Source organism: Osmia bicornis, chromosome 13, assembly GCF_907164935.1.
Source record: "Osmia bicornis bicornis chromosome 13, iOsmBic2.1, whole genome shotgun sequence".
Classification (NCBI taxonomy): Eukaryota; Metazoa; Arthropoda; class Insecta; order Hymenoptera; family Megachilidae; genus Osmia; species Osmia bicornis.
Window position 1 is genome coordinate 8,192,341 of NC_060228.1, and position 25,040 is coordinate 8,217,380.

General features: G+C 40.7%; 2 protein-coding genes across 13 annotated transcripts; both read right to left on the reverse strand.

The window, feature by feature from the left end:
• Window positions 1–447: 447 nt before the first annotated feature.
• Window positions 448–22,353, reverse strand: LOC114879101 (sodium-dependent transporter bedraggled). Of its 12 annotated transcripts, XM_046288502.1 has the most exons (16): window positions 21,475–22,353; window positions 20,812–21,155; window positions 19,150–19,202; window positions 18,310–19,081; window positions 17,080–17,989; window positions 14,939–15,808; window positions 6,482–6,660; window positions 6,183–6,399; window positions 5,855–6,105; window positions 5,553–5,776; window positions 5,323–5,479; window positions 4,972–5,252; window positions 4,768–4,899; window positions 2,668–2,919; window positions 2,405–2,602; window positions 448–2,110 (listed from the first exon to the last, which is right to left on the reverse strand). In XM_046288502.1, the coding sequence occupies exons 4-16, from the start codon at window positions 18,356–18,358 to the stop codon at window positions 1,295–1,297; spliced, it is 4,536 nt and encodes a 1,511-aa protein (XP_046144458.1). In that variant the 5' UTR covers window positions 18,359–19,081; window positions 19,150–19,202; window positions 20,812–21,155; window positions 21,475–22,353; the 3' UTR covers window positions 448–1,294. The 12 variants fall into 12 exon arrangements, with proteins under 12 accessions (XP_046144458.1, XP_046144457.1, XP_029049499.1 ...); XM_046288501.1 differs by having other exon boundaries at window positions 18,310–21,155; window positions 21,475–21,700; window positions 21,787–22,353; XM_029193666.2 differs by lacking the exon at window positions 19,150–19,202.
• A 356-nt stretch (window positions 22,354–22,709) lies between these two features.
• LOC114879109 (acetyl-CoA acetyltransferase, mitochondrial) lies at window positions 22,710–25,011 on the reverse strand. The gene is made up of 8 exons (XM_029193692.2): window positions 24,715–25,011; window positions 24,420–24,566; window positions 24,232–24,346; window positions 23,955–24,148; window positions 23,574–23,864; window positions 23,315–23,503; window positions 23,085–23,242; window positions 22,710–23,024 (listed from the first exon to the last, which is right to left on the reverse strand). The coding sequence occupies exons 1-8, from the start codon at window positions 24,739–24,741 to the stop codon at window positions 22,904–22,906; spliced, it is 1,242 nt and encodes a 413-aa protein (XP_029049525.1). The 5' UTR covers window positions 24,742–25,011; the 3' UTR covers window positions 22,710–22,903.
• Between the last annotated feature and the right edge of the window lie 29 nt (window positions 25,012–25,040).

Genomic DNA, 25,040 nt, shown 5'->3' on the forward strand with positions numbered 1-25,040 from the left:
TGATTGCATATCGACATTGCATTTGGGGCGTCAGGGACCCCGAAGCACCAGTGACGTTCTATGGGCATCGACCTATCATCTTGGGGTGTTAGGGACCCCGATGCATCGGTACTGTATACCGACATTATGGCATCCGGGGTATCAAGGACCCCGATGCATCAGTAGCGCTCTCTGTATACCAATCTAATATCGTCTTGGGGTTTTAGGGACCCCAAGCGCTGGTGGCGCTCTCTGGATACCAACCTACCATCTTGGGGTGCTAGAGACCCCGAAGCACCGGTGATGCTTACATATCGACATTATGACATCTAGGATGTGAATAGTCACTGCTGGTCACTGCGAACAACCGCTGATTCTGTATACCAACATATCCTGAGGTAACCTCTGTAAGTAACTTTTGATTCCGACTATTTATTAAAATCAGGTGTTATAAAAGTAATCGAGAAATTTAAAAAAGAACATAAAAACTTTATTATGATCCATAATATCAGGTATAGTAGTTACATTTATGAAATGTTATTAGAATATTTGTGACGCTATATAACTACGTGGTCATGTAAATAACAATGCATTTTTTACATTTTTTTTGTTGTTGTTCGATCGTAATTCAACGTTTAATCATATACTACATATAGATTATGAAACACACAATTCAGTGTCAATCATTTCACTTATTCGCGATGATAAATGAACGGTTTTCCATTCCGTCTATCGAAAAGTAAAATATCGGCTCTGATGAACTTGGACGGACTATACAGTTGTAGCATAAAATGATCTTTACGATCAATAACGGGAATATTTAACAAGCAAATTTCTCTTAAAATTATTCGTTAAAACACTATATATACAATAAGCACTTGGTCGTGGGGAGACGAAACCGAGTTTATCCATAGAAAAATCTTACCGCTTATCATTACTTGGTATTGGTTTGCGCGTTAGTTAATCGTCGCGATAAATAAAACGATGATATTATGCAATTATTTGTCAACTGTGACGAGATTAAAAAAAAAAAATACTGAATTCAGTCTAAAAAGAAGGGTAAAATTACATTCTCGGTTATTGATGAACGGACACGTCATCGGTAATCCATCAATCTTTCGCGATAAATACATTTCCACGATTTGACGTTAGATTACAAAACAAAAATCAGCAACGAAAATTTCCTCGAAGAATGAGTAATCGATAACGCGGGTGGATAAGAGAAATACATAAATCACCGATGCAGTAACGTAACAAGAATTAAGCAACCGTCGGTTGTTCCTGGTAAACGAATTTCGAACGAAAGAACATAAGTCTATATCACAGAAACGGAATCATCCGTTTCCCGGGCAGTCTTTTTATCGTCGCTATTATCGTTAGCCTGTTCATTGGAGACTAGAGATACGTCCTTCGGAAGGACCAAGGATTCTTCGCCGATCGGCGCTGCAGCCTCGACTAGATTCTCAACAGACGCTGCCGCGGTCGGTTCGTCGTGGCAGAAACTTCTACGTAGGGACTGTTGAGACCTCGTTATTCCTCTTCTAATGCTACTGCGAAGCAAATTCGCAACATCCACTGCGGTTAGGTTCGAACTGCTCGACGAAGTGGTACACGGTCGTCGAACTCTTTCCATGGTCGAATGAGCTCTCTCTAACGAACATCCAACCATATTAATTCTGGTTGTTCTGTCGATCGTGTTAGGTCGATGTCTCTCGGTAGCATTGTTTCGAACGTTCCCGTTGTTCTCGGTTCTCGACTCGGACATATGAATCGTCACGTCCTGAGTTTGTCTGCCTTGATTCATTTCCACCAGGACGGTCGCGTAATCCGGCGGGGGAGGTTGTAAGGCCGGTCTTTGTCTCGGAGCACTACTCTCGCCGAGTACGTTCGCTATTCGTCTAACGCTTCTTCGAAAACTTTGACGCAACATCTTCGCTATCCTCGCGCCCGTTGCCGTGGTATAACTCGGAGGAGGCGTATATTTAGGCGGTGGATCCTCGAATGGTACTTCCGTGCTGGTTGGCACGATCCCATTACCGTGGATGCTGGTACCCGTATCGTTTCCAATATGCGTTTGCGTGTCCCTTGGGTCATCCGGTTCCAAGGACGGTCGATACAGCAACTGAATTCTCTGTAAAAATTAACGTCACCAGCTTTGAACAAGGGAAATAAATGTACCGTTTGATGTTCCATTTACGAGAAACGATTAACTTGAAATACGTGCAATGGGTTGAAAATGAAAACGCCGTTACACTGCTCGCAGTGATTTACATTAACTTCCCTTTGATTGTTCTAACGTTAGCATAAAAATAGGATAGAAAAATAGTTGTTAGAGCAACTTAAGGATACAAAACCTTGCTAATTGAAAGTATCGTTAGGATCTAATTCGTACTTCAAATTTATCAAAACTCACTCGGACCCTTACATCAAATATATCGGGTGGACCGTTGTTCAAGTATCGGCAGGTTTGAATGATAGCCACCACTGGTATCGTTAGAATTGGTATTAGTTGAATAGCAGCTCCAAGTTGTCTCGTCCATATCGCCCAATATTCTCTGGCTGAACGACGATAAGAATAAAGTTCTCGGAATCCAGCAATCTTGAATACCGTAATGCTAAGTACCTGCGTTCATTGTTAATGTCAGCATCGTTACGATTGTCTATAATAAATCTGAAGATGATACAAACCATAAGAATAACAGGCAGTATAACGTTCCACGTGAACGATAAGAGAGGACCAGCCCAGTGTTTGAGATATCGACCAGTCCAGTGTCTGAGATATTGACCAGTCGGTGGAAATAATTCAGCAACTACTGCTTCACCGCTATGTGGACGACCACGAACCGCAAATACAGCACCGACTTGCACCAAGTACAAAATCATGATCCACCAAGTTCCACCAATTGTATAATCAAGATAATAAACGACGTGTATCCCTAACTGTGAACAAAACAGAGAAGAAAATCTATGAAACTAGAATTCTGGTTTCATTCTGGTTATACGTATATATAATTACTTCAACAATAATTTTGCTAAGTCGCTTCAATTGCTATAATTACTATTCAATTACTATGATTAATTCATTGAACAAGAGACGGAGTAGAAGCACTCGTTTGTATATCTCTTATTTGAATATCCAAAAATAAGGCGTCATCTTTAACGTATCCAGAATATCGAGTGAGAGTCGTGTGAGGAATAAACATGTAAAATCCAGACTCTCTGGTTATGTCTGTAGAATTTCCTTTATCCTGCCCTACAGCTTTCACAATTTTCTTCACGTCATTAGCTGGATCCTCTTGGTTTCTCAATGCAACTGTAGCTTTAAGAACGCAAGGCCAGTCCAATAATGGATCCCATTTTCCATTTTCAACGCGTAGGCAACCAATAATATGACGATCCTTCCATTGCCCTATGCCGTTTAAAAATAATTTCATTCTCAAGGTATATCCATATTCTTTGTTTAAAAATTTCGAGCTATAAATCGCGCAGTCGCTCTCCTTTGCATCGGTCATTTTCTCTTTATAGCGATCGATCCTCCATAGAAGTCGACCATTAGTCGGATATTGATCAAAGCACTCGTGTTCGCATCGACATTCAACAGTTGGTTCTATCAATTTAGCCTTTGAATTTTCATCGATCAGTTCTTCTAGGTACTTCAAGTTTTCCTTCATCTGAAATTTCAATCCTTTAACGATACTTTTTTGACCGGATACCACCGTCGATTGCTTTTGTACTTCCTCCTCCAAAGTATCAACTTTCTCTGTGATAAGTTTCTGTTGTGCCGTTAATTCTGTCGAATTCTTGCATCTCATTTCCAGTTCTAACTTGAGATCATGAATCAATTCTTGCTGCTCCTGCCACATTTTCGTCACGTTCGCGCTTTCTTCGGTGAGAAAGCTCTTCAGATGTTTCAATTCTAAACACCAGTTTCCGAGAACATCCTCGTGCTTATTCTGTTCGTCGGTTAATTCTTGGTGAAGAAGCTTTAACTGTTCAGTGATACGCTGAAAACTTAAGCTAGTTCGTTGTTCCATATTGTCCCGAGTTCGCTCCAAGTTGTTTAACCTTTGATTCAGCGTCGTATCGTGTCGTTGAGATTCTTCCGTCACTTGCGTAACTTGTAATCGCAACGCGTCGATAGACGCATGTTGAGCATGCAACAATTTGAAACACTGTGACATATTATCTTGAAGATTCTTACGTTCCTTCTCTTCGTTGCTAACTGCGGTTCGAAGAAGGGTCAGCGCAGAGAATATTTTGTTTCTCCATAAAGAATCTTGATGTTCTCTTGGCAAAGTGTTCGTTTTGGCAGCATCTTTGTAGCAGAATCTTAGATGTTCGTCCATATTCTTTCGCGGCACGTAAACACCACATTTCTGAGGGCATTCTTCTAAAACTAATCCGCAGTGTTTCACGTGATCGAACAGGTATTTCTCTTCGAGAAATTCATTACAAAAGTAGCAGGGTACGCTTCGGCCTACCACAGAATTCACGCGATTACTCATCCTCGGAATCGACACACAACGACTCTGGCGATACTGACGAAACGTTTAATCAAGTCAGTATACCGTGGTCTGATAATCGTTATCTGAACAAATAGAACATCGCGAAGCCTATCTGATAAGAAGAGACCAGTGTTTAAATCCTATGATCAAACAAGCGTGCCCGTTATCTACCTGCATTGAAGTTCACTCATGTATTTCTCTGGAATGATTCACTCAGAATTTTTCCAAAGAATTTTTCATTCGTAACGGTACATTTACCTGTATAATATTTATTTGTATTTACCTCTGTGGCCATCGGCAAACCCAAGATGTAAGCGCAAGCACAGCTGAAAAACGTGATGGTAGTTTCCCATAGCTTCATCATTTTTGCGTTGATTGCCATGATACCAGTTATCACGCAGTGCCATATCGCTAGCTGTAAATTAAACATCAGATATTACGTTTTTTCTTTAACTTCTCTAACCCTCTGTATATTTAACGCGTATACCTGTTGAGCTATTCCAAACAGAATAAGGATAAAATAGAAGAGAACTGCCCAAAAAGGCGACACCTGCTCCGTGCCGAGTAACGCTAGTGTCGCTGGAAATAATTCGGTGGGAAGTCTTAACGCTTGATAACCAGATTCCGTTGTAAAATCCGCGCCAGGACGAGTTACGCGTTCCCCAACGATGAACGAGACGTGGGTCATAAATCTCTCCGGTGTACTGCTGTACCCTGGGGGAGCTGGTTGGTTCACTGGTCTCAGGAACACGTACGACGATATTCTTTCTAAAGTAGAAATATTTTTTACTTAAACGAGACAAGATACGACGAATCACGTTAAAAGTATGCCACTTACCGAACGAACTTGGTATGTAAATATAACCGTAATGCTTGAGAATGTGTACACAAGTATTAGCTAGGATAGCCGTGAGAAATAGAACCATGGTGGTTAGTACTATCGCCACGCTCGTGTCCCGTTGTAGTAAATGTTTGTGCTTATTATGAGCAGCTATCTAGAAAAGCAATATTCACCGGTAAGTTTTCCATTAGCGAAATATATGTTTACAGAGTCTGTTCGGCAATTACCTGCATGACAGCTGCACCGAGCAATCCCCAGGTGAGGAAAACCTCGATGGATGCTGCTACCCATGATTTTCCATTGATGAAAAACTCGGCCCAGACGGTGGCGGGAAAGATTTGATGCATAGAATCCGGAGGAGTGAGACGAAGTATTCTTGCACAAAGAACCAGAGTACCAAACACAGGTACCAGTGTAAAAACGAATACTACTTTACCATACGATCTTAAACCTGAAATAATTATACAGCTTCGTTATCGTATCGTCGCTCGGTTGAAACGTACACAAAGTTTCATCAATTTTTCGATACCTTTACTTAACGATACAAACACGATCATCCATACAACGGCTAAATTAAAAGCGACCTGAAATTTTAACGTTACGACACCGGTGTCCGATTCGTTTAATTGATGCCTTTGTAAAACAACTCCGCTGAAGTAATCCGGCACTGTTTCATAAAGTTTGTGCAAGTTGCTGTTATTCTGTGCAGGTTTGTCTTCTCTGTAGAAAGAAAACGGTTCTGCCCATCGGTACTTGTCCTGTTTCGTTATAAACGAATCCCTGTGGACGTAAATCATTTGCATCATACGCTTTTTCGATAGTTAATCGTTGGGTAGAATAGAAAGGAATGTGTATACCTAAAGTACACGAACATCCAGGACACACCAATGATACTATAAATACCAATAAAGGCTTGTGTAATTAAGAGAGCTATACCAACACCCTGAAACAAGGGCGAAATTCTCCACATATCCACGGATCCAGCCGCTAATCTTTTCCCGAGACAAACGTGTAATGTAAGAAGCGGAATGCCCAATACCAAGGACAAAATAAAAAATTGTAGAATGAAGTTTGCTGAAAGAAGAGATAATTGGTAATTGTCAGATAATTGATAATATTATTTTTAGAAGATATATAAAAATGTTTCTATCCTCACCTCCGAATTGTATGCTAAGTATAGAGAATCTACTTATATTAAAAAGACCAAGGGTGCAACTGAGACACGCCAAGGCTGGACTAAAAGCATGCGGCCACTTCCCCAATGGATTTGCATCCTCATCCTCGTCCTCTCCTCGGTCCTCGTCTCTGTCGACGTCTCTTTGCCTTTCGCATATCCTGCAGACAAATGGTAAGTGCTTCTATTACATTTTCAATTTCAAAGAAATCGTTGATCCAACATAAAGACCGAATACGAAGTTAAACACAGCAACGCGTGGCTATCGATTCCCGATAAGAGCACGTAAAATAATAATCATGCATGAGGTCGTATCGATTTGTCGTAAAAACTGGGTCGAACGTAATTGTATCGTATTTGTTGCTGTTGCTGAAGAAAAGAAAGGAAAATTCATGGTCGCGTGAGGTCAACGATGATCTCTCGATCTTGCATATTCTCCTTTCAAAGCGAGTACAATGTAATAGAACCAGACTGCTCTTCTGGAAAGCGTTTGCTTTTAAAATAGTCAAAGGTGTACAGGGGTCATTTCTGACGTCAGAGTAGAAGAATTGATTTTGAGTCAGTTTTCCCGAAATACCGACTGCGGAATCGGGGTATCTTATCGATAAGCTGACCGCTTCTAATGAGACCACAAAGCCTCTAGCGGTGTTTCTTAATAATTTATACGATTAGAGACACGCGAACGGTAGATCTGGCACGATAGTCGTCGAGTATTTCGCTGCTAAACCAAATTAGTTAAAAGAAACACGAAACTCTATTTCGTTCATTCAAGAAAACTCTCGATGATTCGATGGTACCTGGTCGAAATGAAAAAGCACAAGGTGTTAATATCGTTAACGAGATAACGAATGCATCTTTCTAGATCGAATTTTGCGATTCTAACGACGATTGCTAAATCGATACGCGATCCGAATTACAATAGAATCGTGGGAACAACCGTGGAATTCTACCTTGACCAGATTTTTAACGCAATTTTTCGGAACGTCAAGGTGCGTTTAATTAGATCAAGGCAATTCGAGCCGAGGTTATAATTAGTGCGCCTTAATGAGATATCGGTGACGAGTAAATTGTAGAAAATGACTTTTTTATAATGTTTTTCCCTCGAACGACCAGCGAATTCGACTTTGACGCTTAACACCGAGGCGTTGATGTCTCTAAACTAACTAATCGAGCAAAACTCGACTTATTCTCACCACATGCTCAACCAATTCCTCCAACCTTGATCAATGATCGTCGACGACGTTCGAATTTCTATTTAGAGCGTGTATCTCGCAACTTTGCGCACGGATAAAGCGTTTAAAATCAATTTCGGAGCCTTGATCATAGAACAGAATAGTCGAGCATCAGGGACTTGACTCGATTTCTCAAGGAAAACGAGTCATCGACGATCAGCGATTCCTTATGACTCGATACGGCAAAGGTTAAATCTCGTCGTCGAATCGAATTAAATCTTACTTAATTGAACAGAAAGTGTCGAGGTAAATACGAAATTGTTTCACGAGAGACACTGGTATAGATAGGGCCCCCAAGGGTCCCTTTACTGTTAATTTTATTTATTTTGATGAATGTGAAAGGGCCCTTTTTCGGAGCTCGCCTCGGATCACCGAAATCTCAGGGCCGTCCCTGGGTATAGAATTCGATGAATTCGATGCTTATTCATTTCGATGACTAATGAAATGAACATTTCTTAGAAATGAACGTTGTTTCCCGTCGATCTTTACGACTTTATCGATCACTGTTCTGAGGTAGGAAATTGGTAGGACGAATCTTTAGGATCGATCGATACCTGATACGATGTCTACGTTGACTACAGTAGAAATACTGACGGCAAATCGTTGGATCGTGGTTCATCTTGAACACATGTCACGGCAACGATGTCAATGACCGTCCGTTTCCACGGTGTCGATCGATTTTCTTCTTCCTTCGATCGCTTCTGCTATTCTGCTCTCTTTCCGGGAAACGTTTCCTTCGAACAATGCTGCGACCAATTTTCTTGAAATTCCTTCGAGGAGAAATTTTCAATCGTTCCTCTCAGCGACTGATTTCCTTCGAATTTATTATTCTTATTCTCTCAAGATTCCTCTCCGACGAGCTTCGGAGGACAACTGCCTTTTCAGCGTTCGCTTTTGAAGAACAATTTTACGGTTCCGTTCGTTCTCTTGGCCTATTTTTGTATTCACGCAAAATGTCCTGGACTCCTTTCTTCTCGACTTTATTCACCGGTGTTTCTTCTTTCTTCCAGAAGGCTACAATGCCACCACTGACTTCGTACAGCCTTCCGTTCGACGATATAACATTCTCGAATCTCACGGTTTGCTATTCCAACCGTCGCATTATCATCGTGTTTACGATCTCCCTAAACACCTCTGGCATTTAATTCCCAAGACAAACGTTTCCAATCCGTGAAATATCTCAGAAGGTGTTTCGTATCGCGTAATCGGTCGATATTATGCTTTAAATACGCCGCAATGCAGTCGTCGCTTTTCCATTTGGTGATCGATCGAAATCACTCGATTCTCGATCGTTCGTTTCTTTCAAAAGAAGAACAGTTCGAGTTCCCGTTCGAGCGTCTTCTCTGCCAAAATTCTCCGAAAACCGTGGCAAATACTCGCAACTTACAAAGTACAATGAAACTTTTTTACCGAAACACGTGGCTAATAAGTTGCTCGAGGCGCGATCCTTGGAAGACTGTCGTTTCGTACACGGCCATCAGCGCTCTTCGTTCCTCTTAATTTCCCCGCGAGCTTAGATTCACTGAAAAACAAAGCGCCGAGCAATTATCACGGCGCGGAGCGGCGGTTCGGTCGCGATCAGATCCGATTTTAACCAGGTTTCTTCACACTTTTGCCTTCGTTCTCGTCCGTGGCGATCGAGAGGAACTCGAGGAAAAAACAAGGACGTCCAGGTAGAAAGATTCCTCGATCTTTTTCGCGTGTATTCGAAATACACTGACTCGTTGGCACTTTACAGGCCGTTACGGTTACGTTCCAAGGCAAGTTGCGCCAAATATCGACCAGTGCGAAATGCCACTCAACGAACGGCACAACACTGACGAGCAGTGTCGTTGTTATTTGTAAAACAACGCGTTCTTCTTGAAACAATAATCGTTGGAAGAAGTTGTGCCGTTAACTGGTGTGACACCCGTACTGGCAGGAGCGGACCGGTGGCGAAATACGAAGGAATACACCTGGGTTCTCGCTAGTTTCCGGAACTAGTTGTCGCGGTGCCGTAGACGGACCTTGAAGATTCCACGATCGTCGGACGGTTATACCAGGTACAGCATTGCCGATGAACTGTACGTATGTAAGTACCTAGGATTCCTCGAGAGCCGATGTATAACTGTACCTGGCTACAGTCACGTGACGAACAAGCAGAAGAGCGCACGTGTATGCCCACGCGTGCGTGCTCGATCACTCGTTGGATCGTTTAGAACCGCGATCGATCGTCATCGATCCTTCGGAATTATTAGTCACCACGATGGACAGATTTTCGAGCAACTTTTTCCTCCAACCTTCCTGCGACTGAAACTGGTGATCGAGGACGTTCACCTTCGACTCCTACACACTCTGGTAACTGCGTAGGAATCCTAACGAGTTCCTTCGCCGATCTCCAAAATACAACTTCGTTCCTAGACCGAGATTTTCCATGATCGCGAGACGAAAGTCACGTTTTCCTCCTGGCGCGATTAAACCAATCTGCTGACTAAGCAGTAAATTACGCGGACGTGCACTTTTCTTACGTAGCATAATTACAATTTTTCGTTTCTGCAAACGTTTCGTGTTTGGTTGACGATGTTACGTCAGGCTACGATAGGAGAACTCGAATTTCAAAGAGCAATTTAATTAACACGTCGAACGCCATGGGGGACACCGGTAACAGGCTCCGCAATTTACACACGCCTGAATAATTAAAAGAAAACAATAGAAAAACATTATTTTAAGTAATATTGCTATGGTACAAATAATTGAAGCATCGGACTATCAATTAATTATTCCTATTCTCACTGTGGCGTTCAACGCGTTAATCATCGGTAAGATTTGGTCGACAGGTAGTTTTCGGTAGAGCTGTAAACCTTGAAGCTTTAACTCGACGCTTTGTTTGCGATCCATCTTTGTCTGGTTGTCGGTACGTAAAACAACGACTGGATACGTCGGTGCAGCTGCTTCGCGGTATCAGGATAGTAGAAAAGATAGGAGTCGAACGATCGTACGTGGTGCACCGGCCACGTCGGTGTGCATTGTACTTTGGGTACTTTATTTATAACTCGGCTCGTCAACAAAATCTGGTGTAATTTCGAGCAATGCTCGCGATAACTTGTTATTTGCTGAAGATTCGCACGTTGCCTTCTGCGTCATTCTTGTTTGCTCGAACGTTTATAAGAATTTAAGATCGAGACGGTGGTCTGGCTCTGATTGTCAGTGAAAATAGACACGTATGGTCAGACGCGTTAGAGGCTCTAAATGGGACCATCAATCGCGCGTAAACAGACATAAGTACTCTTCTCATTCAGAATCTGTTAAGTTCAAGTAATTTGACATGATACGGTGGGCATGGCATTGAAGAACGTATGCGGTAAATAGAAATGGTACGATGACCTATATGAGGCGGTGCGAGATGGCTGAAATCGGAGCGAAGAAACGTGCCTGTACATTCATTGTTTTTCAGTCGCGACTCGGCGCGTCGCAAATAAAGATGACACCGCACCTGCAGAAGCAAATATCATTCATGCTGAACGCAGCGAGATTTTATTGCGTATAAATATACGTATTGCGATATTATCGATGACACAAAGTAAGATTTTTCTCGTTAAACGTTTCAAGAGAAAACTCGATCCAATTTCGCGTTCAAAATTATAATTTGCTTCGAAGATCGTCACGATTGGCACGAGAAGTTTCATTTAAAGTTTATTAGTCGATCGTGCACTAGACGGGAACACCGCAGAAGCCAGGCACGAGGTGGCTTTCGTCTCGGTTTCGTCTCGTTTTGCCATCGTAAAAAGAATTCGCGTGAAACACGCTTATAGATCGGCGGTTGCGTACGCGTATCATTGAATATACATAGGTAAAACGAGTCGAACTGAAAACCGCACGTAATATCGGCGATCAACCGGTGTACCGCCTTTTTGTTCCACGTGCTTTCATGAAAGTTCTCGTCTGCACGCGTCCCTGCTCCGAATAGCAATTCTGCAAACATTTATTCAAATTAGAATCTAATAAACACTTAATTAATGCTATTCGTAATTAAGTACTCGGTGTAGATCTTTTGGAGCACGTTCGAATAAATCGGTCATTTCGTGTTCAACAACCTGCCCATAATTCCGCAATCGTTTTACGAGCATGGAAACGAGCAATTGTTCCTCTCGATGATACTGCTTTCATAATTTTAACGGGATCTCGTGATTATATCCTCGAGACTAGTATGATTCGCAGCCAGAAATAAAACGCGATCAAGTCAGCTCTCGAGGAAACCGTTTTAATCTCATCAATACCGTCATCACGTCTGACTATGCGTGTCCTTCTTCCACTGTGCCAACCAATTAACGCAATTATTCGCGATTAGAATTATACGAAATTTGATAGAAGGAGTTCAGCATTGAAAGACGAATTTTCCTACGAAGATGCCATTTCACAAGTGGCATTTGTTACCGAAGATTCGGTCAGTGTTTCGTATGCACCGTGTGCACGTGCATACAAGACACGTATGCAGTCGTATCGAACGTGACGCAGACAATGATGGTGCGTAGGAAGGTAAACCGGAGCCACGCACTCTGATCACTACATCAACAACAGGAGAAAAGAGAGCGAGAAAAAGGGAAAAGAGGGAGTTGAAAGGTGTACAGCCATACTTGCCAAGCCTCGATGCGCTTATCATGCTATCTGCGTGTCTGCGTCACCGTGCAACCAGAATGTAGACAGAAACCGTTCGAAATTGCAAACGATCGTGTCAATAATCCAAATTGCTCTTTGACGCGGCTCGAAAGTAAACAGATCTTACGGTATATTTAAAAATCTTCCACGTATTTAACTTTGTCATTTCGATGGAATGTCGAAAACAACGCGAGTGTGCCGCCTACAAAGGCAAACGAAAGATTTACTAATTACGGAGAGAGGAGTGGAATTCGATCACCTAGCGAAAGTTCGTTTAGAATCTAAGCTTCGGGCGGGAGAAATGCAACGGAAAAACAAAACCAAAAGGAGTTGTTAAAATTCTCAGGGAAAGTTCACGTAACCAACGACACAGACCAAGGATAAGAGAAACCGGTTACTCACTTGTTAACCACGTCTACGATGAATCTTTCCGATTTCTACCATCAGATCTTACAAGAAGACCAAACGGCTTCGTTATTGTCACGTGTTTCTATGATAGACAACAATTTCAATTTTTCAGCAGAGAAGCGTTCTAGTATTCGTTTTTGGTCTACTTTCTTTTCTTTCTACCTTATCGCAAAATTGCGTCCTGTTCATTTTTACCGATAAGAAAAAACCGTTAGAACGCACATGGCAATTGGCGCCAGTGTTGCGAGTTACCTGGTGCCTGTTTGTCGAGGTAGACTCGAACAAAGGCAACGGCTTCGCTTGGAAAATAATCAATAAGGACAAATGTTGCTACTATACGCGCCTGCTAGCCTAATGTACACGTTGACCATAAGTTTCTTTCGGAACGAACGCTTTAAAACGCTCGTTAATTAACCGGTTAATTATTTCCTTCGGTCGTTGCACCAAAAACGAATTACACTTCCTTTTTATGATCATCCACAAAAAGTATCGTTCGAAAGCATATTTAGGACGTTGGAGTGTCTCGAGACTTTCGAAATAAAATGTCAGACACATGCTAGGCCCCTGGTGACATTAAGAGTGAAATTCTCTTGTCAATTATAAAACTTGAAACAGAAGAACCGCGATTATTACAGCGGTATACCGTTAAGGGGGCTACATCGGCCAGTACCGTTGACCTGGAGCCGAGTATTCCCGTACTACCGGTGACCCAAAAACAACTCTTATTGTTCAAGAATCGAGACAATTATACGTTACATTCTCTATTTGCATACAAGAGTGCATGCACCCCTCCGATGCCACACGAACACCTACGCGAATTAACATTTTCCACGCGTTAAAATCATCCTCGATCATTTCAGTCCTGTAATCTTATTCCCGATAAATCGAATCTATTCAAGGCTGAACTTGTTACAAATCGATTTAAGTATCATTCATAAGCGTCACGGTCCAGAAACTATTCGTTTCTTTCAACTTTCCTCGACTAATGGACGAAGTAAACGTCGAAGAAAACAACTCGCGCTGTTCATTCACTAAGAAACCGTTTCGCTAAGCCGACTGGAATGACAAACGAAATTCTAATCCATCTCGTTCAATGACATCATTCCATCGTACCGTCGAATTACAAAGGAAAGTGGCTACGTTAAATCATAATGTTCGCGGAAATTCTTAACCGTAACGTGTCATTATAGTTCAGATTCAACCGTCCCGTTTTATCGATCTCTTGCGACGACGATTCAACGAACGAACCCTGCGAAAGGAAATTACGTATAAACTTTACGGAAAGTGATTCGAGGAAAAGAAGAAGACTTTGATGTGAAATTGTCTCACGTGAGGTACGTGTACAAAGAAATTCTTTCGACTTCTTCCTTGGAAGATCTTGCTCCGCGACGATAGACTGGATTGCGCAACAGGTTACACGGTTCATCGACGGCGAAACAATCTCTGAACGATCGGGATCATCGACCCTTATAAACTCGATCGAATTTGCCCGGCGATCGAATCGCTATCTCCTCGGAAATCTTCGAGTTCTCTTCAAAGTTATCTTATTTCGAAATTCTCGATGATTCGATCGTGCCTAGAGAGGAAACTGATTAACGTGCACGAAACAGAGTGCACTCTATTTAATTGTTAGGCGTTCGTCGTAACGCACCTGATGAACGACGATGAAAAGTTTTCGCAACTCTGCTCGTCAATTATTCCTGACACGCGTCTTTCTAAAGCCTCGAATGCATACATTTCATTATGGCCGTTGAATGTTTATTAAGATACAGTGAAACGGTTCGATCGCCGATTAAATCAATCGAGCTATAAATTTGATAGATAGAATGAATTCGGCCTCGGTTAAAATCGTAATTCGTCGTGGTAACAATTATCTGGATTAATTTCCTAACACCTTGCCCACCAAGTGTATCGACGGTTTGCGTAAGAAGGATCTAAAGCGCAAGTAGTGTCAAGCTTGGATGAGCAACGTCCGACAACCGACTCGTTAAGGCCGATTTTCGTTTCCGGTGTGTGTGGCAATAGTTTCGAGCGAAAGAGGACCAGAATACGCGTAATCGATCTCCGGGTTAATAATTCACGAAGAAATTCGTGATAAACGGTTCAGTTCTACATGAAAATTAAGAGAAACAAATTAAATTTAAATTTAATAATCTAGACTCACCGTCTAGAAGCGATACGTTGCGGACTGGTTGCCGTGCTGGAAGGTGGATTGGTGGAAGCGCGGCCGAAGGAACACGTCGTGGTTGCTGAGGTGATCGTGTCGCTGCCGGTAGTCGTCGAGAGGACACTGCTCTGCCTCGACGAAACTTCCCGGCTTCTGTTCGCTTGCGATCGACTTCCTCGAAATTGTCGACCACCCCTTCGCGGGGACACCAGGCTCGAACCGTGGACGTTTCGAACGGGTGCGCTGGACGGCCTGAGCAGGGTGCCGGAAGTACCGTTCGTCTGGGCGGCAAGAATCTCTGGAGCGATCAGAGCGATGTCCGGTAAAGAGTTCGGCGCAGACACGATCGTACCGGCGCGATGGTTTGTCGAATCGGTGCTCCGTTGCCGGTCCGTTCCTTCCGGTAATCTCAGGTGACGCAGACGTCTCATCGAGGCACGTACCCAAGAATTAACCAGGGTACCACCGGTGTCGCGCGTTTCACGATCGATCGTTTCGTTGCTCGCGTTGCAACCCGTCGTTTCATCTTGTTCGGTGTCGTTCGGTACGGGCAGAGGATCGGAGGCCGACCATCGAGAACCACCGACCACCAGGAGGGACTTCACCGTCCCAGAGACGGACATCGCGCCACTGCAACCCGCATCGATAGCACGGTGCTCGCAACCGCGCCTGCGCCTCGCATTTTCACTGGTGGGGGATGGGCTCCCTCCTCGTTCAGGATTCTCTTGTACCGCGTCAACCGCAACCGGTGCTAACGACTCCGTAGCTCGTGGACACTCCACTTCCTCCAGCCACGACCAGTCTACTTCCGAACACTCGGAACATCCGTCCTCTGGATTCGTGTCTCCCTCCTCTCCCGTTGAACAGCTGCAAACAACCAGGACCCGTTTTAATCTTTTACTGATCCTCTTACAGGGTTTAAGTAACGTAAGAATCAAGGATGAGAATCCTGTATTCTCAAATTTCACAGCCACGGTGGATAACAGTACTCGGAGATTTTTGATAAATCCATGAATCACGATCAACTCGACGTACTACGATAGTTAACAGAAAGAAAGGAACAACGTGTCCTAAATAGGCGAGCACAGGTCACGCGGCGAAAGTTCTAAACGAATCCTTTGTTTCTCAGGCGTGGCTGCACGCGCCACTTGGGAGATCTGATTCTAAACCGACTCGAACTGGGATCCACGCTCCTCGCGCGCGCGACTTGTGGCATTACTTCCGGTTAGCCACGGCTCGCCATAACCGTGAGAGATTCGATGCGAAACCGCACGCACCAAGGTATTTCCACGCGATTCTTCTTACTTCCATCCGTAACACACATCCGTCGATCTAACAGAGTAATTTAAATCAATTCCGATCAAATTTGACCTTACGAAACCCTCGCACGTATCAACATTTATGCAATCATTCCCGTTTAATTGTTCCAACGATATCGGCGTTCTATTGTACTCTAGAAAGTGACGAAGCTATCGAACGAAATGTCTGACCCTTCACCTTATGTTTCTACTTGTGGAACCGTGATATAAGTCACGAGACTTTTCTTACCACTTCTACGTTTTCCACGCAACTCCAGACGTGTTTTTATTCTTGTTATCAGCGAAACTGTCTATTCTTTACGATAAACCCGACGTTAACGTTGACCAGAACCCTCGGATTCGATTAAAATCACGTAAAGCTAAGAATAGAAACGAGTAACGTAGTCTTACGACCATTCTTTCTTCGTTGAAATTTTGCAAAAATAAGAAATTGCATCAGGGTAAAACGTTAGTGACATCGAGCAAAGCGAATAGAAGAATGGAAAAACAGTTTCGTCACGCTGAATTCACAGAACAACAACGCTTACTCGATGTCTTTAGAAATGCGTTATGCGAGCAACGTCGAGTAGCTCTCACCTCGTTACGAGACTTTCGTAACTGTATTATTCGTTTGTAAGAAGTATCGCTAATGTATTACCCGAAAAATAGGTACCCGAGATCCGTGGCATTCGAAAAACCTGACGAGTGTAACACTTCAACGCCTTCTTCCTCTTGTTCCTTTCCCTCGCTCTCTTTCTCACAGCCATTCTTTCAGCATCCTTTTATACATAAACTAATGAAATAGTTGCAAATAGATAAGTTAATAGATAATGATCCTACCTCAATGTAAAACTAGTCTGTCTATGAATTCCATTGGTGGAGGTCGATGGTCCACAATTGTACTCCCTCAAACTGGGCGATCTATGAAATCGAGAAAACGTATCCTGTGGCAAACTATCGAACGTACTCCCTTCCGTCCACGATTTACGATGCATGTGCTGAAAAATTCCTCCTTTCTTGCTCGTTTGCTCTTCGCAACGTTTCTTAACAGCAGCCTTGCTGGCTGATTCCAGTTCACGATCGACGGAGATCGATTTAATCTTTCTCGATACGTTCTCGCAAGGTATGTTCAAACTCGTAGGCAATTCGAAGGCTGGATTATTCGAGTCCACGTTTTTCCAACTCGATGCTCGACGACATTTTAACAGATCTTCGTCCTCGATCGTTAATCCGTTACCATTTAATTCGGTCTGCTCCTCGGTATCGTCGTGTTCTGTGAGAAAGTTGAAGGCATTGTTGATCTCCTGCGCCTCGTACGTTTCGTCCTCCTGCTTTTCGGTGGAACAATCACCGTCTTCGCGAGTCGACGCGCTCCCATGATCGACCGTGTCCTGATGCTCCTCATTAATATCGGAACAGGTCTTCCTTATAACTGGTTCTAAGTTCCTGGTAATGTCGCGAACCCTTTTTATCGTGTCCGACGAGACGACGTCGATCCTCTTACGAATCGGTACCACTTGATCGTGACCCAGGGTGAGCAATACGTAACCATTGTCGCTGATGCTCTGCACTTGTTCCTGCTTTCTGGTCAACGACAGCGTTTCCTCTAGTTTCGGTGGACACACGTCCAGCAGATGTTCCTGCTCGTCGGACGAGCAGTCTTCGATCGACACCCTTGGCACGCAGATATCGTTCCCGAGATCGATCAGATCACCGTCCTCGGTGGAAGTCATTTTGCGACCGTCGACGTCTGTAAAAAGGAGGAAAAAATTAATATTCATTACCGTTCGGCGAGAGAAAACCGTGCATGTTTAGATGAAACGGATATAATCTGACTAACATCGTCCCACGAACTAAGTGGGACGAGTACTTTTTCTCTCCAATCGTCTGAACCTGTCCCACATTCACTTGACCTGGGGATGAAATATGTTCATCGTAATTCATTGCGATTAAAACTGATTCCACGATCAGGATTCTTCTCAATGAATTTCCAATTGTTTATGCGATTTAACGGAATCGTTAGAAACCATACTGACCTACTCTCGAGAGTAAAATAAACAAATTACTCACTGCTTCGAAAATATTGAAGAACATTACGAAATATCCATGAGGATGACATATCACGTACAATTGTCGCTTGAAGTAAAATCGATCTTTAACCGTATCGTGCAAAGGAATGCAATGTGAATAGCTAACAGTTGAAGAAAATAAACTGAAGCTTCAACATCGAGTGTTATATCATTCGCAATCTATTAACGATAAGGTGCTAAGAACAATTTGCAAATTATTTTTAAAAGAATACAACCGGAAGATCTGCTGCTCGACAGAAACAACGCGATCGCAATGAAAAACCGCGTAAATGTGAAAACTTAATTTACTGTTAGTCTGGTTAGATGAATGGCTATGAATATTGAACGCGTGATATATTGTGCATTAATGACCTTCCATTTTGAATTGATACGATTACGATATCGGTTATCATTGATTAGCATGTCTTGGACCGATAACAATTCAGATTATTAGCATAGTGCAAGGGTGGGCAAATAGCGGCCCGCTAAGAGTTATTTTGTGGCCCGCCAAGACAGGAAAAAGATCAATTGCTCACCCCTGGCATAGTAGATAAAGGGTTACCGGTACGCAGGCTGTAAGAAATTATTCGACAATAACTCGTACGACTTTTCCTGTTTCGTTGTATCGTGATCAATGAAATTACCTTCATCAGACGCCGAACCTGCAGTTCATTGAACTTTTAATTCTATTCCAATGGGCGAAAGGTTAAAGAAGAAGTTGAATTTTTTGAAGAATCGCAGGAATCGTTGGATAAGAACAACCTTATAGAGACCTGGAAATTGCAATACAAGTTACTACCTTTTCATTCGCTTTTTTAAATAATGTTCAGCAATGACTTACCTGAGTTTTTGAGAAAACCAAAAACAGGAAATCAGTATTTATAAAAAAAATGACTGCAAATGAAATACCTTAGTTAACTTCAAAAGAAAGATACTTTGATAAAACAAAGTTTAGAGAACGCTTCGTAATGTTCAGGTTTTTTTTGGCCCGTTTATTATCAAAGTTGGTAGGGAATATGAATCATTCGTTAATTGATTCATTTGCCTCGCCACTTGTGAGCAGCGTTTCTGTATTATTGCCCTTTTAAACACCCGCTATACCCAACCCCGTATCAAGCGTTCAAATTCCAAGCAAAAAAATTACATTCTCATATATTTTCACTTCGAGTGAACCATAGCGAGTTGGAAGGAAGTTAAAATTGGTTTCAAGTAGAAAATCAAACACATCTGTTTCGACATAGGTGATTAACACTTTATCTACGGATGTTTCATCTTTTCTTTGTTATCGCTAACCGCAGGCAGATTTTTCCGTACGGCTTGAATGATTCAATTCTACATTAACGGTATTTCTATGAATAAAACGAAACAAGAAATGATCGAATTCTTGTTTTGTTTATTTATTTCTATTTAAATTCAATAAGAGAAAAATTTCATTATCATTTTAATGATGGAATCTCTCTCGACGTCGGCAAATTGAAAAAGAAAGTAAACGAAATTTCTTGTTGCGAATCTATCCAGGGCCCCCATAAGACGATTTTGCATCTAAGAATTCAAAAAGGGTAATGTTTACTTGAATATTAATCAATGTAAATGCAAATTTAAATTAGTTGTACAAGCTTTAATGTTAATTTTATACATTTTATTTGTGCTACATTTTTTTATTAATGTCATATATATGAAGGGGCCCTTTTTCTAAATCTCAAGGACGGCCCTGAATCTATCCGCTCCAAAAGTTGTGACTAGAATCAAGCGACAATCACGGTCGATACTTTAGGACGAGCCCGTTGCCAGCACGTCCAGGTAACAGGTAAACCAGTAACCGGACCTTCTAAGCTGGCTATGGCTCTACATAGCTCATTCGTGAATCACAAACCAGGACAACGCCTTGAGAATATTCCTTTAGGTAGGGCATCGAAGCTAATCAACATCCGAAAAATCAATCGAGTCGAACGGTCTCCGCTTTCTTCGTGTAACACAATGCACGAGATCGTTGCTCTTTTGCAATAAAGATCTTAAGCCTCCGTTGAACGTTGCCTCAAATTCCTTCGCGTGAACTCTTGTGAACTCTTCGAAATATTTCGTTCCGGCCTCTCGTGGAAAACGACAAATGCTTATGAGCAACGGGTTTTTATTTTTATAAGAAAAATGGTAAACCACCGTTGAAATATCGTGTAGGAATTTTGTGGGAAATTATTAGGATTATCTGTGATAAAACATAAATTCAAAAACGGGAATAAATTGTCAACAGTTCTTTATCCGTTTCTCGTTTCTTTTCGTTTAAAACGATTCATAAATGGAAATATATTTAATGTGTGACACACAAGCAGTGCACAATGGGTATCGATACGCATTTGAAGGCCAACTACTTGATACCTACAGTAGCTATATGTTTTTAATATAGTATTGTTAATGAATCTGGTATTAATTTCAATTTCCCACAAAAATCATTGACAATCTTCAATTTAATCGATAAAAATATAGAAATATCTGATATTTTCCATACCTTCGGTTCCTCGAGATTTTCAAAAACGTGGCCGGGAAATCGAAATTCTTGCGCTTCCACTGAAGTTGATCGCGCAAGGTCCAATGTTACAAACAATAATAAGCGATTTCATTTCTTTACGAAATTGTTATTAAATTGAACACAATGTTTGCTTCGTTCATGGTGAAATACGAGAACCGTATTGTATATGTTGTGATCACGTTTCTTGTATCTTCGTCTACGCCATTTTATACAGCACAAAAGTTTCATGTGTACGGTTCAAACAACTGGAACCGATCGACGTTCTTTAAGATGCAGCAACTCTCTGGAATTCGTGAACCGATCAAGAACGAGCATAACGCCATCTAAAAATATTACAGACTCGTTTAGCTCAAAACGTGCCTGTTAAATAACAAAAAGAAAAGAAAAAAAGAAATTTAGCTCGGCTCTCTTATGTGGATGCCTTTGACAGATTTATAGCTTCGTAAAAATAAATTCAAATCTCTTTCTACCTGTATTTTTCGAATTAAAAATAACTATTTATCATTGTCGCGTTCAGTCGGGTCTTTTTAAACGAGCATTTATGATTCTTTGATATTCAAATTTATTTTTATTAAAATTCTTCCTGATGATCTAGAAGAACGGTTTATTTCCTTTTATATAGAGGAAAAAATATCAACGCACACTCGTGTCACCAAAGTTATACAATTCTCTTGAAATAAGTTCGTGATCCGTTTTGCATTTACTCGCTCCGTTATTCTTGGTACTGGTCACGTCGTCACTCGAAAAATCAAACTGGGCACACTCGCGTGATTTCGATAGTACAGTTGCAGCAGCAACAGCAGCAGCAGCAGCAGAACATTCTCTGATTTTAAACACCGCTAAGTATTTCCTTCTCCTTGCACTTTTTCTATTTTTTCGTATGGAGATTTGAACGAAGTACTCGTTATAATTTTTAAAACGCCACGTAGATAATACGAAACAAGTAATATATACTTTACGGTATCCGCGTAAGGCACGCACTGAGGAAGAACGAATGTCGGCAAGGAGAGCCCGATGCGTGCATTCACCAATTCACTACCGATCTTCGGTATGTCTATGTGTGTGTACCTGCCTGCTTGGCCATCGAAAAGAGAATATGCAGACCCAATGGTAGAGAGAAAGGGAAGCAAGAGGAAAGAGGCAGCAGAGAGAGGGTGAAAAAGAGTAGGAGAGTTGAAGAGAACAAGCATAGGCGAAAGCGGACACGCGAGCAACAAGATTTGTTGAACGACACTTACTAATGCTCAACAGTTTCTAACTTTATATTATTGCTATCGTTGATATTTTTTAAGCATTTATGTTACTAGTTATTGTTTCATTTTTATTTATTAATAACATATTCATCGATATATATATATAGATGGATATGAATATTGGATTTATTATAGGATAGTTAATATAATGAGTAATAATGGTTCTTGTACGAGATCCTTCATGAATTTGACGTTAATTGCTTTTTGAAATATAATGTTTACAGGTAAACACGCGTACAACAAAGTATAGCTATCTTGATAGAAAATCTTTATTTGTTTCAATTTTGAATTAAATCATGCAATCGCCTTTCTAATAGCTCCGCATCCAACCGATGCTTACAAAGATATTGACCTTCCATAAAGAGAACTGGAATTTCGTATTTATACAAGTTAAGAAATCGTTCATTCCCTGGCGATGTAATATCAATTTCTTGTAATTGATAACGATTAGAAAAACGTAATCTCAGTTGATCTTTTAAAATATCACAAAGCGGACAAGGATGTTTCGTGTATAATGTTAATGTCGGTGGAGATGATATTGGGTGCCACCTAAATACAGAACGAGAGAGTTTTAATCTTTAAAAGATAATTGTTTTTATTTTTATAACATGATTGTTTATTTATTATAATAATAGTGTAAAAAAATAATTTGTATAAATATAAAAAATATTTTCTTTTACAATTTGTATAAGAAGCATCATATAATTAGTAATCAAAATTGATTACTACTGATAGCATATAAATGTAAAATGAACTCTCTTTTATAAAGAAAATAGTTAAGTTTGTCACTATAAAACAAACGGTCTGTTGTCAAAGACTTACAACTTTTCAATTAAAATTGAAGAAGCTCCACCGCCTCCATTGCAAATAGATGCAACACCTTTCTGGCCAGCCTTTAGAGCATGTACTAAATGTACCACGATGCGGGCTCCCGACATACTAAAATTGTGGATATTATTTAATCGAATTTATATATGACCATAATAAATAGTTACTTACCCAATAGGATGGCCAAGAGATACAGCACCACCGTGAACGTTTACTTTATTAGGATCAAGATCCAGAAGTTTTTGATTTGCAACTACAACTACACTGAAAGCTTCGTTAATTTCCCATAGGGCTACATCATTCTTATTAATTTCAGCAGCTTCGAGTAACTGAAAATTAATGTATATTTGAGTATCGAGATTGTGTTAAATATATAAATTTACACATTGTGGAAAAAATACTTTAGGAATAGCAAAATATGGTGCAGTCGGAAAATCAATAGGATCGGTCGCAGCATCTTGAAATGCAACAATTCGTGCTAAGGGTTTCAGATTCATTTTCTGAGCAACATTTGCGGTAGTTAAAACTAATGCAGCAGCCCCATCGTTTAAGGTTGATGAATTGCCAGCAGTCACTGTGCCATTTTCTTTCTATAATGAATAGATGTACATTAGTGCATGAAATTTAAATTAATAACTATAATGAGATTCATAATTATACCTGGAAAACTGTATTCAATTTACTAAACTTAGCAAAGTCTACTTTTTTATATTCCTCATCCTCATTAAGTATTAGATCAGGTTTGCCCTTTTTCTGAGGCACATTAACAGGAACAAGTTCATCTTGGAATATTTTATTCTCATATGATGCAGTACTACGTTTATAGCTATTGATAGCATATTCATCTTGTTGATCTCGGGAAATATTATACTTTTTTGCAGTATTTTCTGCACAATTACCCATATGGCATTTGTTATAAACATCAGTTAAACCATCAAATACAATACCATCCTATTATTTTATGTGTGTAAGTAAGATAATTAAAAACATAACTAAAATTTGAAGATGCATTAAAAGGGGATATTAAAATATTCTCTATACCTCAAGTTTCATTCCACCATACTTAGTTTCTCCCCTCTGAAGATAAAATGGTACATTAGACATGGATTCCATTCCACCAGCAAGTACTATCTCTTGATGTCCACATTGCAATGATTGAGAAGCAAGCATAATGCTTTTCATTCCACTTGCACATACTTTATTAACTGTTGTACATATAGTTGATTTAGGCAGGCCTAATTTAAGAATTTTTTTTATTACAGATAATGTAATACAATGACTAAATAAAATAGAGAAATAATGTTATAAAAAATGAAACCTGCAAATAATGTAGCTTGTCTTGCTGGTGCTTGTCCCAAGTAAGCTTGACAAACATTTCCCATATACACTTCTGTAACTTGCTCTTTGGAAACTTTTGCACGCTCAACTGCAGCCTGATAAAATCAATAATTCTGTTTTATGTTTATACTTATTATTAACATAATAAAAAAATAGATTAACACTTGCTTGTATAGCCAAAGCTCCAAGTTTTGGCGCAGATAAACTTGATAAACCTCCACGGAATGATCCCATGGGTGTTCTAGCTGCACTAACTATAACAACATCATTTAATTTTACCTCAGAGCTATATGATCGTAAACTGATTGAATGGATCTAAAAAAAAAAAAAAAACACACACACAAATGCTAAAGCATGGTAAAACATCTTTTAGAAAATAAAAGTTCATGAATATTTCTTAATACAATACAGATATATAACATTTAAATAAAAACTTATGTTATGGTATTTGAAAATTACTTACTTTGCTAAGATGTTTTAGAGATAACATTTTAAAAAACAATTTAATAACAATTTATATATTGTAACTACTGTAAAAAAGAACACGATCTGTTACGCTCGATCAAAATAATAAGTTGCCAATTTCTCCAGTATCTTTCCACCGAAAGTTCGAATCGGGTCAGAGTTGGGTAAGAGTCGAGTAGGGGTGACTGGTAGAAACAACAATCACTATGTTTCCACTGAGGGTTCGAATCGGATCAAAATTTGATCAGAGTCGGGTTGGGGTGACTTTTTTACAGTGAAAACACCAATGAACACTACCTTACCCTACCCAATAAAATTTTAAGA